Below are 17,099 nucleotides of genomic sequence, written 5' to 3' on the forward strand. Positions count from 1 at the left end.
GAATCCAGCCGCCCAACTCAAGATCAACTCAAGAAAGCCTTCACCACAGCTCCCATCCTAAAGCACCCGGACCCTTCCAAGCCCTTTGTTGTAGAGGTTGATGCATCGGAGACTATCCTCTCTTGGGAGCTATCCTCTCTCAGAGGTTCCGAGATAAGCCCAAGCTTCATCTCGTGGCCTTCTTTTCCAAGAAACTATCTCCAGCAGAATGAAACTATGATGTGGGAAACAGAGAACTCTTCGCAGTCAAACTAGCTCTGGAGGAATGGCGACATTGGCTGGAGGGAGCAACACATCCCTTCATAATTTTCACAGACCACATGAACTTTGAATACCTATGTACAGCCAAGCGTCTGACATCACATCAAGCCCACTGGCCATTATTCTTCTCCCACTTCCAGGTCACCTTATCTTATAGGCCAAGTTCCAAGTATACAAAGGCTGATGCCCTGTCCCATCTATACATCACAGAGGTTCAAGAAATCCATGATGAATTCATTCTCTTGCCTTCCTTTGTAGTCAGCTCCCTAGAATGGGAGTTGGATTAAGCCCTCGCATACCACGATCACAAATCCCAGCAGCATGTCCACCAAGGAAACAGTTTGTGCCAGCGCAGCACCGGCTGGAGCTCATTTCCTGGGCCCACACGGCGGTTGCCACAGGTCACCCAAGTACACAGCGCACCTACCATCTGTTAGGGTAAAAGTACTAGTGGCCCAACATGCTAAGGGATGTGCACCACATAGTGTCTTCCTGCTCTACGTGTGCCCAATCAAACACTGCCTGCCGGCAAGCTCAGTCCCCTACCCATACCTGAATGCCCATGGTCCCACCTTTCCATTGACTCCATCACTGACCTACCAGAACCCCAAGGCAACACAACTATCTTAGTGGCTGCAGACCAATTTTCCAAGTCACTGCATGTAATTCCACTACCAACCATCCCATCTGCCTTTACGATGGCCGAATTGCTGTTCCAGCATGTATTCAGGTACTCTGGGATACCAGAGGAGATCGTCAGTGATCAGGACCACAATTCATGTCTCAGGTCTGGTACAGTTTCATGGAGAAGATGGGGATCACCGTCAGTCTCACCTCAGGCTACCACCCACAAGTGAATGGTCAAGTGGAAAGAGCCAACCAGGAGATAGGACACTCTGTGCGTCCAACCCCGAGGACTGGTCCAGATTCCTTCCCTGGGCTGAGTACGCCCAGAACTCTCTACATCACTCAGCCACACACCTCACCCTGCTCCAGCGTGTTTTAGGCTACCAGCCACCTCTGTTTCCATGGAACACCAACCCCACCGACTCCCCCATCCATAGACAAGTGGTTCCAAAGAAGTGAACAAGTTTGGGTGAGTACACAAAAACATCTTGTACAAACAGCACGCACCTACAAGCAAAAGGCTGATCATCATCGCAGTGAACACCCCCATTACCAGCCTGGTGACAGTCTGGATTTCCATCAAAGATCTCAATCAACCATATCCTTGCAGAAAGCTCACCCCAAGATACATCGGACCATTCAAAATCATCAAAAAGATCAACAAAGTCACGTACAAGCTGGACTTGCCTAGACACAGCCGCATAGCTCAGTCATTCTATGTCTTTTGTCTTAAACCAGTCATCCCCACCCCACTAGCCACTGACGTGCCCCTCGACATTTTGAACTTTCACAGAGTGTTTGTGAGCAATGCATCCCCCAAATCCAGCACTATGCTCATCACTGCAATTGCAGCATTTTGCCTTTGCTCCTTCATCACATTTACCATATTCATGGTCACCCCCAGATCTCACACATCACTGTTTTCCTCTACAAACCGCAGTAACATGTCCATACTTCTGACACTTGAAGCATCTTAGTGGAGGAAGTACGTATGGTCTTACTGGGTAATGCATCTAACTTATTTTTACTTTATCTGGCATTCTTTCTCTGTCAAATTGAACCATAATAGATAGACTATCCATACTTTATTTATTTTTTACATATTGAAGCCATTTTGCTCCAATTGCCTTCCCCCCTTCGATGCAATTTTTTATTTTGTCGCGGGTTATTACACCTCTTACCCAAGGCTTCCTATTCATAAATGTGCAAGTTACTAAGTATTCAAGAAAGAAATTTATACTCAGAGCCTTCTTTTGTTGATTTTTGTGTTTACGCATGATAATCAATCTCTCTGTGTTTTTGCACTGTTTATTTCTCCTAATGCTTTTTTCAGAGCTTTTGCCATTTTAATAGGGTAGGTGCATAAACAAACTCCAGTTGGTCCAGAATGCAGCTGCAAGAGTCCTTACTAGAACAAGAAGATACGACCACATCACCCCGATCTTATCCACACTGCATTGGCTCCCAATAAAAAAAATCTATAAAGCACTGAATGGTCTCACCTCACAGTACCTGAGCAAACTTTTGGTCTTTTATGATCAGCCACGCCTACTTCAATCCAAAGGTGAGGCTATTTGTTTGGTACCTGGAATAGTGAAGAATACAGGAGGGGGAAGAGCTTTCTCTTGTAGAGCCCCACAGTTATGGAACAGTCTTCCAATTAGTGTTCGGGACTCAGACACAGTCTCAGTGTTTAAGTCCAGGCTGAAAACAAAACAATATTTGTTTACTCAAGCATTTGTGAATAGTTTTTTCTTAGGTAAAGGAGAAGATCTAGAGGCTCTAGAGTGTTGTGGTGAACTGGAATGTTTGGATGTTGTCTCCCCCCACTTTCACACCTTCACCCAGATATGTTGATAGTGGAATGGCTCGCCGCCTTATGTCCCAGGGAGCCGTCATGTCTGTGTTCCCTTCTGGCACTTCCTTTTAGTTATCATAGCTACTCTCGCAGGAGTCCTTGCTTTCATTCATGCAAAGTACATTATCCTTAACCATTACAGGATAATAAGCATACCTAATAATCTCTCCCTCTCTTTACCACTCTCTCACCCTCTCTCTCTCTCTTTCTGTCGAGCTACACATGATACTCCTGAGATGCCAGTGATCCTGACCCCTTCTGCTCTCCGGACCTGCCTGATCCATCCTGATGCCCTACTTCTGGTTGGAGTTCTCATCAGTTGGAAGTCACATGCTGCTGCTGAGTATGTCCCACATGGTGCAGACTAAAGATCACTGGGATTGCTGAGGATGGTGCTACTTGAAGACCATGGGGATGGCTTTGGACCTTAACTTAGGTGAACAGTCATGCTATGATGGCCAGGACTACAAATTGCTATTATAGCCTCAGCACTGCAATTACCACAAATAGCTTTGCACTCAAGTCTCCATCAGTGAACAGTGGAGAAGTTCAACACAACAGACTTCATGTAGAAACTGTAATGAATTTCCTGTTTACACAACTGCACTATTTGACCATGCAGTATTAGCACATTTATAGAAGGTCTTAGCTTGCATAAGAAATATTAAATTTTTATGAAAAAAATCACTTTAAAGATCTAAATTAAATATAACTTGTTCTAGGATATTGATCTAGGTGAAAGGAACAGAACCTATAGGAATTAAAAGTTTTTACTGCAATTAAAATAATTTTTTTTTACCATATATATCCAACAGAGGGCCATAGAGACCATTCATTTTCAACTTTTGTGATATATTTTGTGAATTTATATATTTATAAACATTATAAAATACATTAAAAATAAATATTCTTTCAAATGTTAGAATTTTTTGCAGTTTTTGATGTGTTTTGAAGAAAATGCCACAGATATTTTACAGAAAAATGCCACATAAGACACACCTAACAGACAAGATTTGGAGTCAGATTGTAGTTGCATATTATTTATTTTTAATGAACCAATTGTAAAGACAATAATTAATTTCAGAATATAGAATAAATTTTCAGATTTATGCCGGATTTGTTGATTTTATTTGACAAATTAACTCATATTTTATCACATTTTCCATTCATTTTCAGTGTAGGGTCAATATTAATCCTGAACACCATAAGTGTGACATTTATTTATTTATTTATTTACATAGAACAACCGAATCAAGCCCCGTTTTTTGTCTCTGTATAGATAGATAATGTAGAAAACATTTCAAAATCTTTAACCAAGGGAAGTTCAAATGGCGGTCATATTGAACCCAAACACCATATTAGGGTTTAAGTAACATTCCCACCCCTTTGACTCAGTATGGCATTCTCTCTTCTGTATTTTATAGAAAATATGTGTTTTTACAGCTCTAGACCTTTTATATGAAATAATGAGGCCATAACACACACCTGGCCATAGAACAGCTGAGCAGTTGATTGTCCAATTACTTTTATGTGGGGAGACCACATATGAAAATTGCTGTAATTCTTACATAATTCCCCCGATTTGGATGAAAGTCTGCACTTCGAGCTCACATACATTATTTAATTTAAACTCCAGTGTACTGATGTAGACGGCTAAAATAACCTTATCAGTGTTGAAATATTTATGGACCGGACTGTATACCTGTAGGATTTTTATGTATGTAAGCCTTTTTATTATTTTATGACGTCTGCATTACTGAGTCAGCACAAAACGATTTATATGTACATTTTGAGTCAATACATCTCATTGAAAAATGTGTTAAGTTAAATGTGAATGTTTTTTTATGCTAAAAACATTCACCAAATGTTACTATGTCCTGAAATAGTGTGCTCTTTCAGTTTGCCTCCTTACAGGAAGTTAGCGATAAGAAAGTCACTCCAGACATCCACCTCTGGGTTTGATTTGACTTTTTCTAAAAGTTTTTGGTAATTGGGAAATGTATTTATTCATGTATTTTTAAAAAAAAAAAAAAGCAAAGAGTTGTCATACCAAATACTGACTTTGCTTTATTTATTACTGTTTATTACTGTTTACTGAACTTTACTTTAGTTTTTTTTACTTTTTACTTTTATTACTTTTAAATATATATATATATATATATATATATATATATATATATATATATATATATATATATATATATATATATATATATGCTTTTAAATGCATATACATTGATATTTACATTTCTGATATTTTATAAAGAACAATTTGATAACATCAATCATCATACAAGAATAATTCAGCAGAAAACATGAACATTATTCAGTACATGGGCAAACATGCAGCTAGATGGACTGGTCCTGTAAGATTTAGATCGATATGATAGTGGGTTTATGGGGAAAAACATACTCATTTCCTCATGCTTGAGGAGTTTGTGATTGTAGATTTATGTTTTTTATTGTTTTGTACAATACCCAATTATTTTTTTTAATTATAAGATTTTCAGTTATAAAACTCATAAGCACACAATTCCCTCTCTCACAATATCTCTGATATTTAACTTTCCCAACAGAATAAAACAAATAAAAGCAAAAAAAAATTTATAAACAAAAATTCAGAAAATACACACAATATCAAAAATAAAGAATTATATTGTTTATATTAATATAAGTTTATATTGCAAGCTTTGCTCCCTGCTTGCTTGTTTTAATAATGAAACAATAAAATAAATGGCCTAAATGTGATTGAGAATGAGGGACAGCACCATGGACAGCAACGAGAGTAAACGTTACTATCAGCGTATCATGTTAAATTTTCTACATTGATTGAATCACATTAAATTGAACTGAGATAAGGCTTTCTCAGTGATGAACAAATACACACACAAGGTTAATCAACATTCAATCCTCAACAAACAACACTGAAAAGTAACAGATGACATTTAAAAAATGCTGTCCAACTCCCTGACACATGATTCTGGTAATCCACCTGAGAGAGGATCTAAAAATAAAAAAGTACAAAAGAAGTCATGCACCATAAAAAAAGAGGCATGAATGTGTTGCGCAGGTTTGTGTTTGTCACAACATATTAATACAATGAATCATTTATCTATCCTTACAGCATGAATATAAATCACACATTATAAATAAACATTAGAACTCTTAACATGTCTTCACTTTGTCCCTCTGTGAAAATCCTTTACATGCAGGGTTTCCTTTCCTGAGTGGGTTTAAAGTAAAATCACTTTAGGAGTCTCTGCAAAAGAACCCTTGAATGCACTTTTAACAAAACAGCATTTTCTATGATTTGGGCCTCAGTAGATTATTTTGTTATAATAATCTAATCTATGCAAAACAACAAACCGTATAGAAGTTTAAAGTTGCCTGATTTGCAGAAAACCTTGAACCCAACAGCACTGCTGGTGTCTTTAAATAAAATAAAAAATTCCAGGTGAAGGAACTCAAAATATTTTGGTACTGAATTTATCTACATTGGATTTACAATACTGTGCAAAAGTCTTTGCACATGCACATTTAAAAGTTTCTACATTAAAAAAAAAAATTATAAAGAGCAGTAAACAGTAATAAATGAAACAATGTCAACATTTTGCGTGTTGATCCTTTGCTTTAAAAAAATGTGTGCAGTTGTTTAAGGAAATTAGCTGGTAAGATAAAAATCTTTAACAAAGTTTGTACTTTGTTATGTAAGGGGCCTGAGACTGTTGCACAGTACTGTATGTGCACTGAATGTATTTATGGTGCACTTTGCATTATAATATATTGAATAAAATATGATTTGTCCATAGAGAATTCAGTGCACATTTAGACAGACGGAGTCTTCATGAGGGCGAGTATTGGGTTAATAAGAAAGAACTTCCCGATGGGAAAAATAAACCACTGTGTACCATATAAATCAAGAAACTGCACATTTGCACGCACACACCAGTAAAGACAGTAAAATCATGTCTCACTAAACAAATGCTGCCAAACCTGCCTCTGCATTCTTCTGTTCCTCCTGACAGACTAGTCATCTAAAATATCTGGAACACTGCCCAAATTACAAGAGATGGTATAAAAGTGAAGCAGAGAATGGTGCTCAGAATAAATCTCTCTGCAGCCACGTAAGACGATAATACAGGTGAGTGTTTATTCAATGTAAAGTATCATTACTAATGTCAAGATTGCTTATTTTTCACATTTGCAATGGAGGTTAAATAATTTTGATTGGAACTGTATTTATATATATAAGAATTTTTTTTTCAAGATTTTCAGGACTTTTCATTCGCAACTTAAGTTATATATTTACTCTGGGAAAGCTTCCCGTATTCAGAGTCGGGTTATGCAGCTGCTTAAGTTGATTCTCTGTGCTCCCCATTCAGATCTATTAAAACCCCATGTGTGTAGTTCAGCTTTTTGTGGACTCCGCCTGCACACTTGTACCTCTCACATAACTTCTGAATAGTGTTTAAGTCTGTAATTATGTCTGAGGTCTGAATACCAGTGTGCGCAATTTCAACATTAAATGCTCACTGTGCAATTAACTCAGCTCTGAATACGACCCTATAGGTTGAAAAAAGGTGTGTACATATTCAAATGAAAAATAATTCAGATATTTCTGTAATAATCTTTTCTCTTTTTTACCTTGATAGACGAAACAGTCCTCACAGATATGGTGAGTTTATACCACTTTTTAAAGACCCATTAATGTGATGTGAGTCGATATTAACACACTTGAAGTCATCATCTTTGTTGTTTTCTCGGTTTAGCTGCTGCTGTTCGTAGCGCTGCTGCCCCTGCTGGTGCAGTCAGCTCAGGTCACTAAAGACTTCCTGCCACTGGACTGTGAGGACATTTACAATAACGGCTCCATCCACAGTGGAGTTTACACCATCTTCCCTGCTGGGTCTGCAGGTGAACCTGTACAGGTGTACTGTGATATGGGCTGTGATGAAGACGGGAGCCACGGGAAGGAAAGATGGACTGTGAGTGAAACATGTTGTCTGAAACTGTGATTTAATAATGAGATCATTTTTATTTCTGTTATACTTCATTTAAACCCCACGGCAAAATAAATAACTTAAAGTCAATATTGTGTTTTTACCCCTGCACTGGGATAATGCTAACTGCCAAATAAATAAATGTTCATTTACACCAGGTGATTCAGAGGAGGTTTGACGGCAGTGTGAATTTCTACAGGCCATGGGTGGATTATAAGAATGGCTTTGGGAATGCAGACGGAGAATACTGGCTGGGTGAGAAATGAAAATCACTGAGCATGTTGATTTATCCTCACACACAATGCTCCATTACTTTCCACACAAAAAAACGTTCCACGTTTCAGACAGGCCCATGAAGTTTCCAAGTGTTTTAATTACTTTTGTAGGTTGTTAATTCCAAAAACACCCCACATTTTTACCAAACAGATCATGTTTATATTCTCCTGTAAACTGGCAAGTTATATTGTTATATATGCGAGTTCTTGAGTGACATCATCGCTAGTCAATTAACTCTGTCAAAGTGATTTAGAGCATTTAACATCGCTTTTATCACAGGTCTGAGAGCCCCCGAGCGAGCGAGGTGCTTTCAGTCAATATTCAATCAACCTCTAGTGTGTTGATTTGACTGTAAATCCACATAAGTGTTGAGTAATGTTTAGATTCCTTTTTTTTTAAGGTTCTTTTAATCGTGTGCACTATAAACCACACCAAATATACTAAATCAATTTCACTCTGATTTGGACTTAGCAAGCAGTGGGTGGTCAAAGCACCCTTAAACTGTACTATACGTAGAGAACAGATAAGCCATGTGAAAACAGCCGAAAGTGTTACGGGGTTAAAGACAAAATAGAACTTTGATCAGTGTCTAGAGTTTCTGAATTACAGTTTCTATTGGCTTCTTCTTCTTCTCTTCTCTTCAGCCGTTCTCGGCTATATTAACATAAATCACATATTTTATTAAGTGGACCTTTGTGGTTCTTAACAGATGCACAGAACATAGGGGTGTCCAGTCTTATCTGCAAAGGGCTGATGTGGCTTCAGATTTTCATTCCAGCCAATCAGAAGCCACACCTGATTCCAGCTGCTTAATCGGTTGATATTGGTTGATCAGGTGTACCATATGTCCTGATTAGAATGAAAACCTGCAGCAGCCACACTGACCATCTGCGGATAAGCTTGAACGCACCTGATATACACAGATGATTAGTATTGAGTACTACTGAGACTGATGAAGATATAGGAGTCAGTCATTTTATAAAGTTTTTTATTTTATTTTTTATACAGGTCTGGAGAACATCTTTCTAATGACCTTCAGGGAGAGGTATCAACTGAGAGTGGACCTCGAGGACTTTGACAAAGGCAGCGCCTACGCCCAGTACAACTCTTTCTACATCGACTCAGAGCGCAGCACTTATGCATTGCACATCGGCAACTTTATCAACGGAGGAGCAGGTGAGCAGAACACTACTGGTTATGATTTACCAGCAGATATTTATTTTATGTAATATTTTAAAACATGATTTCAGTTAGGTGGTGGACCGAGATGGGTTTTTAATGACTGAAGCCGGTATCAAGGAAGCAGTGTGGCTGATTTAACACAAATTTAGTTATACATACAGAAAAATGGTGAAACTATATGAACATTTATTGTGCATAATATTTATGAAATATTCTCTGAAGAACTTCACATAAACTCACTTAAGAAATTTGTACAGTTTTAGTGAATCTTCTCCTTGTGTCTTGCTGTCTGTGCCAGCCGTCTAGCAGAATAAATACATTTTAGTTAAAAATTTATGTATAATTTGATTTTCGAATCACATAAACCATCAGTGCTCCTTTAATCCAGTAGCAGGTTTTAGATAAACATTATAATTAATTTAATGAACAAATCTGACTACAAGGAGTTAAAATACATTTAACTCCATGTATTTTATCTTCAATACGTATTTATTCATAAATCTCATATAGTTACTTTAGCCAGGAGCAGGTTGTTTTATTTTAAGTCAAAGTATAGGATATTACAATAGGCGTATATTTTTTACCATTACAGTACATGCTTAGTTAGCGGCATGTAGCTTAGCAAGAAAAAATACCGAAACACATGAAAAGGTACACTACACATGATATTACATGAATTGTGGACAATTAAATACAGCACACATGGATTTAAAATCCAGGAATTCAAACTTGCCATCTTGTATTATAGCCAGGCTTTTGAGTCCTGCGTCTTGTTTGAAAGTTACAGAAGACGACGCACGAGTTTGAGGAAGAGCCAGTCGTGGGATTTGTGATTGTTTGTGAGGCAAAACGTTTTCAGTTTTGTTTGAATTCGTGTATTGCATGTCTGTGTCCCCGTGGACGTTGTTGTTCGGTACCGCTGGGCTGCGGATCTGACGTCTCACACTACTGTTTGAATAAGACTTTGTTGCACGCCGGAGTGTTGTTGTGTGTAACAGAACGTAACGTCGTGTTAAAAAGCAAGCAGTGACTGGTCATTTTACTGTCTGTCAGACGATCGCTTCACGCCTGAGTGGGTGTTTAGGAGATAGAATTAGGAAGAATGCGTTATATATATATAACTTCCTTGGAATATTAGGTTCTTCCTGTTCTGTGCAGGGTTAAAGACCACAGGAATCTGTCAGCATCCTTCAAATGCTTATTTTTGAAAGTGTGAAAGTGTATGATCTGTAAAATATTCATTTTAAAATGACAGGAGTGTGTGCTGTGTGATTACAGGGGACACTCTGAGCAGCGTTAATGGCAAAATCTTTTCGACTCCTGACCAAAATCCATACGGCAGCTGTGCAGACAGTTTCATGGGAGGGTTTTGGTACAGCTGCTGGTGGAGTAATGGCGTAGCCAACCCCAATGGTGTGTACAAATGGGAGAACGTGGCCACATCATACTTAGACAACGGGATCCTGTGGAACAGCTGGAGACATTACTACTCTATGAAGACTGTAGTGATGAAGATCAGACAGGTCACTATAGACGACATTATATAAATGTAGCATGTCATTGATTACAAACTAAACAAAGTGCAAATCATATTGTTCTGCATATTTCTGTGACATATTACTCTGTATAACCACAAAGCATTATTATTATTGTTTCAGCTGCGCTCTCTCTCCCTCTCTCTCTCTCTCTCTCTCTCTCTCTCTCTCTCTCCCTCTCTCTCCCTCTCTCCATTCATGAAGGACATCAAAGTCCAGTGAAAATCATGAATTATGAAATTACAGATTTTACACAGATTTTACAGAAATTCTTGTTTCTTCATTGATACGCAGGTCATGTCTTTCCACTTTATTTTAACATTAATCAAAGTTATTGAGCAAGAGATTTGTACGATTCTGACGTGATTGTATGGAGTAGTAAATGACTTTTGTGTTTGTTACCAAATTGTTCACTGGCAAATGATCTACTCTCACGGTATCAGAAAACGGTGGCCACAGCAGACGTTTATAGAAATGAATTTGTTCTAAACAAGTGAATTTGTACATGTTATACATATGAGAAATGTTTTATAAATTATAGCAATGTGGGATCATGATAATTTAGAACGGAAGATAAAACTTCATAAAGTTCAGCGAGCTCCTTTCTTGTCTCTATGTTGATATAGTTTTGTATTTTGTATTGTATGTTTGCTTTCACTCACACACCCCTTTCACTAAAAGACAATGCTGCAGCCAAAAATAAACCAACAGTCCTACAATGAGTGTCATTTTCAGATGCTAATATTCACATAGCTGTAATTACGATACACAGTAAAACCGGATAGTTCACTTTACTCAAAAAATTGGAGGAAACTAATTTCCTCAAAATTTTGAAGTTGATAAATCAATTTCTTTAAGCCAAATACACTTAAATATAACAAGTTTTAGTTATTTTTTTGTTATATTTAAGTGTATTTAGCTTAAAGAAATTGATTTATCAAATTAAAAATTTTGAGGAAATTAGTTTCCTCAATTTTTTTGAGTTAAATGAACTTATCCGGTTTTACAGTGTAGCAGAAGTTTTGATAGTTTTAATGTTAGGTGACGTTTTTTAAAATCCAGTCTACTTTATGCTTTAATGGAGTATGTTCCGTATAACTCATATATGCAAACACACACACACACACACACACACACACACATATGCTTTCTGTGTGTTTGTGTTTTGTCTTAATGTGGTGTTATCAGATTGTGATACTGATCACTCCTTCTCCGCCATGATCTTTATCCTCCATATCAATTTTATTTTATATATAATAATCCTTTAGAAATTTGAAGGCTATTCCATGCAAGACATTAAATATATTTTTAAAAGTGTGTAGTCCTCCCTTCACAGTACAGGGCAAGCTGCTTCTAACCAGAATAGAAGTGTGAGGTCATGGTGCACAACTGTGCATCAGGATAAATACATCAGCGAGTCTAGTTTGAGAAACTGACGCCTCGCAGGTCCTCAGTTAGCAGCTTTATTATATATTATCCACAAAATACCAGCGTCATTTTCAACAGTGTAGAAGCGACTCCTGGCCTTCTCGGCAGCGTTCAAAGAACAATTCATATCCACGACGGGTCGATAAATATAAAAGGTTAAAATGGGTAAAAGAGAACAAACACTGGACAGACAATGATTGAGGGAAAAAAGTGTTATGGACAGACAAATATATATATATATATATATATATATATATATATATATATATATATATATATATATATATATCATCACTAAAGTATGTGTCTTTAATGCTGTGAGCCTCATATGCTGAACATTAGAAATGTTATTGCTTATCTAGTGCTACATGCATAAATATAGAAGTATTTAACTTTCATTTCTTTACAATAGTGTACCAGTTTCTCGACAGGAAAGCGGGGACATGCCCATTATACTGTACCACAAAGGTACAGCTGTGTTTACTGTAAGGCACAGGCATCAGGTCACGTGTTTGCAGGTTTGGAAAAAGAATAATAATGTAGCTGACATCTTTGCTTTTATTTTCATTTTAGCACAAGGTACTATATGTCCACGTTTCATATCTTTCTTTTAGGCCTCTCTGCCTTCATTTGCTAAAGAAAACTGATTTGCTTAATACTGTGGATATTACATGTAATAAATGTTGGCTGTTTTTCCCCTGTACCTTGCCCAAACAATGAGCACCAGATCACAATATATACTGGTGTGTTTATTTTATGTGACTGTTCTCTTTCCTCAACCGTGTTATTGACTCCAGATTTCCCCAAAACAGACTCTCGTTCCTGAACAAATGGAAATACTGACCAAACACAGACGTGGTGAATGACACAGGAGGGAATGTGAATGTGAATACAGATTTTTTGACTCTTGCATGGCAGAAATAGGTTCTGAATACACACAAATATGACACACATATGACACACAGTGTTTACGACGTTGGATTACTGATCGGAAGGTTGTGAGATCAAATCCCAGGACTGCTGAGCTGTCACTGTTGGGCCCTTGAGCAAGGCCCTTAACCCTCAACTGCTCAGTTGTATAAAAAATTAGATAAATGTAAGTCGCTCTGGATAAGGGCGTCTGCCAAAAATGCCATAAATGTACATGTAAATATAATGGGGATCCTATGGCTCTTTCAGTGATTGGCTATGGCACAACGGCATGTAGGTTTCATGTGACTGTGGAACAACAAGCTCAGATTTCACTGGACAACGTGGAGCAGAGTGGTACTTTCTAAATGGAGTGCCAAATGGCCTTTATTACATTACCACTTTGATAATTATGGATTAATAGTAAAGATAACTATAATAATAAAAAGACATACATACAAACATTTTTTTTTTTTGCTTTTATGGCTTTCTTCCAGCTGAAAAAGTTCCTGACCTCTGGTTTATAACTATTCTCTTGAACTTTAGCAATAAAAATATCAAAAACAAACTGAAGAAAAAATATTTCTTTTACAGTTTTTGTATTTGTCCATTTGTGGTCACAGCATTGTCTGACACTTCATGTCATATATCCGCAGAATTCTTGTTTCCTGATAAATTTATGTTTATATCATTATATATATATATATATATATATATATATATATATATGTGTGTGTGTGTGTGTGTGTGTGTGTGTGTGTGTGTGTGTGTGTATTATGATATAAACATTAATTTATTTTATGAACTTTATAAAACCACATTATACATTTAAATACAGCATCTGTCTAAAAACCAGTTTTGTCTATGTATGTTTAGATCATGAGTTTTGTTCTTTTTTAAAGTCCACCCTCATCTTTGATCCTTTTCACACACAAAAGCTGTGCATTTGATTTAAGGACGTCATCATGACTACAGTGATTATGTTAAGAACTTATGAACTGTTTGGTTTAAAAAGAACAATGCACTATGCAGGGTAAGACACTGATGCAGAAGAACCAGAATCCCAACTAAGGTGCAGCTGTGCTATTGTGCTAATGCTATAAAAGAAACGCAAAAGTCGACTAACGCGACTTCTGTTCACCAGAATTATCACAGGTGAGTGTCTTAACAAGGCAAGTTATTAATGTTAAAGTTATTACCTGTTGAATTGTGTACAACTCTGAATGGAATTGAAGAAATAATGTTCAAATGTGATCCGTATTCAGTCATAAGGTTATAACCTGATTGTATGTATTTAAAAAATTGTCCAGAATGCTGTTGTTTATTTATTTATTACTTTTGTTTTCTTATTTTCAGGTTCTTTGATTATCGTAAGCTCTTTATATTACTTGCAGTTGTTTTCTAATATTTTATATTCGTTTAGGATTGTGGATTTACTTATCGTTAATATACTTTGTAATATTTTATGTAAAACTGTCAAAATGAAAAGTGCTAGAATAATTTAAATAATAGGTATTATTATTATTATTATTATTATTATTATTATTATTACAGAATCACGCCATGCTGCTGCTGCTGGTGGTAGCGTTGTCCTCGCTGGTCCACTCGGCTGTTCTCGTTAACACGTCCCTGCCGATGGACTGTGAGGATGTTTACAACCTGAAGAAAAGCTCAGTAAAGAACGCCACTGTTCCCAGTGGAGTGTATACCATTTATCCAGCAGGTCCTAATAAACCCGTGAAGGTGTACTGTGACATGGGCTGCCTGGAAACCGGAGGCCATGATGATGGGAAGTGGACTGTGAGTGAGAACATGAATCTGTTTAAAGCTGTTTGAGAACACTGTAATGGTAAATAAATGTGAGGAAACAGCTTGTCTGCTTCAGGTTTTCTGAAATGTAGTCATTTTTCTCAATGTTTTGTTTCCACCTGTACACCATGCTGAATAATCCACCGACCAGGTGATTCAGAGGAGAATCGACGGCAATCTGAGTTTCTACCGGCCATGGGAGCACTATAAGAATGGATTTGGTAATGCCAATGGTGAATACTGGCTAGGTGAGAGAATATCAAACGAATGTCAAGAATACCAAAATATATACTTCGAGTTGAATCACTATTATTGCTACATACCAAACTAAATTATATAGAATAATAACTTAATAAGATAAATCTAAAGCTAAAGTAGGGTTATAACAATTTTAAAAAATAATAAATATTAGAGTTGGGTTACGCAACTGCTTAAGTGGGTTTTCTGTGCTCCACATGAGACTATTAAAATTACCTGTATGTACTTCACACCTCCGAGTTTCCAGGTTTTATTTGAGTAGAAGCATCAGAGATGGAGTTTTTCAGTAGCATCTAGACGACTGCCTTTAAACCCAATCACTGGCCTTTAACCAGTCACCAATTTAGCTGATTTATGAGTGAGAAGATGGCGAGTGTTGAAAGAAATCTAATAGGAAACTCGTATATCACCAATATATTGCTAATAATCCTGGTTGTAATGAACAAAATGGCTTCCACACTCATTATTCAGCAGCACATGGAATAGCACTTGATCCAGCGCGCACTGTTATTTGACATTTTATTTATTTATATAGATAAATAAATTAAATAAGAAAACAAATAACAATTAATTATAGAAATATTTGTAAATGATGTCTGACAAACAGAGGAGCATTGTCCTTAACGAGTCCAGAAGATTGATTCAGGGCAGAAATGTGTGTGAAATGTTCTAATTCTTCCAATGCCACTTGAATCTAAATTATTAATCTCTTAATATTCCCAGCAGACGTGTGAAAATTATGTTATACATTACAGGTTTGCAGAATATTTTCCTGATGACCTACAGAGAGAAGTATCAGCTGAGAGTGGACATGGAGGATTTTGAGAACGGCAGTGCCTACGCCCAGTACACCCAGTTCTACATCAACCCAGAGTCCAGCAATTACAAACTGAACATCGGTGGCTACATCAATGGAGGAGCAGGTGAGCCAATCAGGGGAAAGAGAACACTTTTACCTGCCTCAAACAACAAAATTAATTTTTGTAAGAATTTATTTGGACAGAACGCCTTACATACGTCTATATACAGTGATGCACTTTCTTCTGCGTGTAATACATCACCCTGTGATGCAGCATGACCAGCAGTTTCAAAAGATATTTTATATATTTTTAAATATCTGTCTGAAAATCTGTTTTGTCTATATATATTTAGATCATTTCCTTCTTTTTTAAACTCCACACACATCTTTGATCCTTTTCACAAACAAAAGCTCTGGGTTTGATTGAGGACATCATCATGGAATACCTTTAAAATCCCAGCCATCCATGGCCGGGAGTCCAAGAGAACAAGAGAGGCTGTGTCTCTGAGTGGGAGGGGCTTACTCTCGCTCCCCTGTCAATCATACTGAAGCTAGCCAGTCATGGGCGTCTATGAGCTTATGTATGCGGAAGTGAGCGGATAGCACTTTCTTCTGAGTGTAATACGTCACCCTGAGATTCAAAAGATGTGGTTGGCTCCACCTGCCTTGCAGGAAGCACGTGATAGCCTTCACCCTCTTTGGTTGGTAGCTGTTGTGTGTTAGGGAGGATGCTGGCTGGTGGGTGGGACTTGGCCAAGAATATATTACAGGAAATCAGGAGAAAATCCATAGACACTGGCAGTGGTCTAGTGTTTACTGAAAAACCCTCTCAGTCATGAACCTGGAGTTAAAAGCCATAAACTGCTGACATGTTTTTCAGAATGAGTTGTTGATGATTGTAGATGGTTATGGCCATAGGCGCCATCTTTTGGGGTGCATTGGGTCATTTGCCCCTAAAACTGAACCTGGAGGTGCAAAGCTCCCCAATTCCTGGAATTAACATGTAACTGCATTCAAATAGAAATTGAAGTTTTAAAAAAGTCCTATAAATAAATAAAGAACTAAAATGTCAGAAGCACCCAATAATGTCCTTTAAATGTGACAGTCGGTGAAAACCTGTAGGACGTGCTCCCTCTAAATTCTCAACAAAAAAAAAA

The 17,099-nt window shown here is 37.3% G+C and overlaps 2 protein-coding genes across 2 annotated transcripts in view; both read left to right on the forward strand.

Annotated features, from left to right (window-relative positions):
- Positions 1 to 17,099, forward strand: part of LOC128602499 (microfibril-associated glycoprotein 4) — a 38,571-nt gene that overhangs the window by 20,275 nt on the left and 1,197 nt on the right. The window contains exons 3-5 of the mRNA XM_053616355.1: positions 14,631 to 14,876; positions 15,037 to 15,133; positions 15,899 to 16,066. Coding sequence (XP_053472330.1) covers positions 14,631 to 14,876; positions 15,037 to 15,133; positions 15,899 to 16,066 — 511 coding nt within the window. The remainder of the gene's footprint in view (positions 1 to 14,630; positions 14,877 to 15,036; positions 15,134 to 15,898; positions 16,067 to 17,099) is intronic.
- On the forward strand, positions 6,813 to 11,332 carry LOC128602504 (microfibril-associated glycoprotein 4-like). The gene is made up of 6 exons (XM_053616364.1): positions 6,813 to 6,887; positions 7,399 to 7,421; positions 7,516 to 7,731; positions 7,905 to 8,001; positions 9,031 to 9,198; positions 10,483 to 11,332. The coding sequence occupies exons 2-6, from the start codon at positions 7,419 to 7,421 to the stop codon at positions 10,749 to 10,751; spliced, it is 753 nt and encodes a 250-aa protein (XP_053472339.1). The 5' UTR covers positions 6,813 to 6,887; positions 7,399 to 7,418; the 3' UTR covers positions 10,752 to 11,332.

The sequence above is a fragment of the Ictalurus furcatus genome, chromosome 26 (assembly GCF_023375685.1).
Source record: "Ictalurus furcatus strain D&B chromosome 26, Billie_1.0, whole genome shotgun sequence".
Classification (NCBI taxonomy): Eukaryota; Metazoa; Chordata; class Actinopteri; order Siluriformes; family Ictaluridae; genus Ictalurus; species Ictalurus furcatus.

Bases quoted from the DNA above. Each gene is read 5' to 3' on its own strand.
- LOC128602504 (XM_053616364.1), top strand. The intron at 8,002-9,030 runs GTGAGAAATGAA...TTTTTTATACAG, and splicing joins AGACGGAGAATACTGGCTGG to GTCTGGAGAACATCTTTCTA. The intron at 9,199-10,482 runs GTGAGCAGAACA...GTGTGATTACAG, and splicing joins CTTTATCAACGGAGGAGCAG to GGGACACTCTGAGCAGCGTT.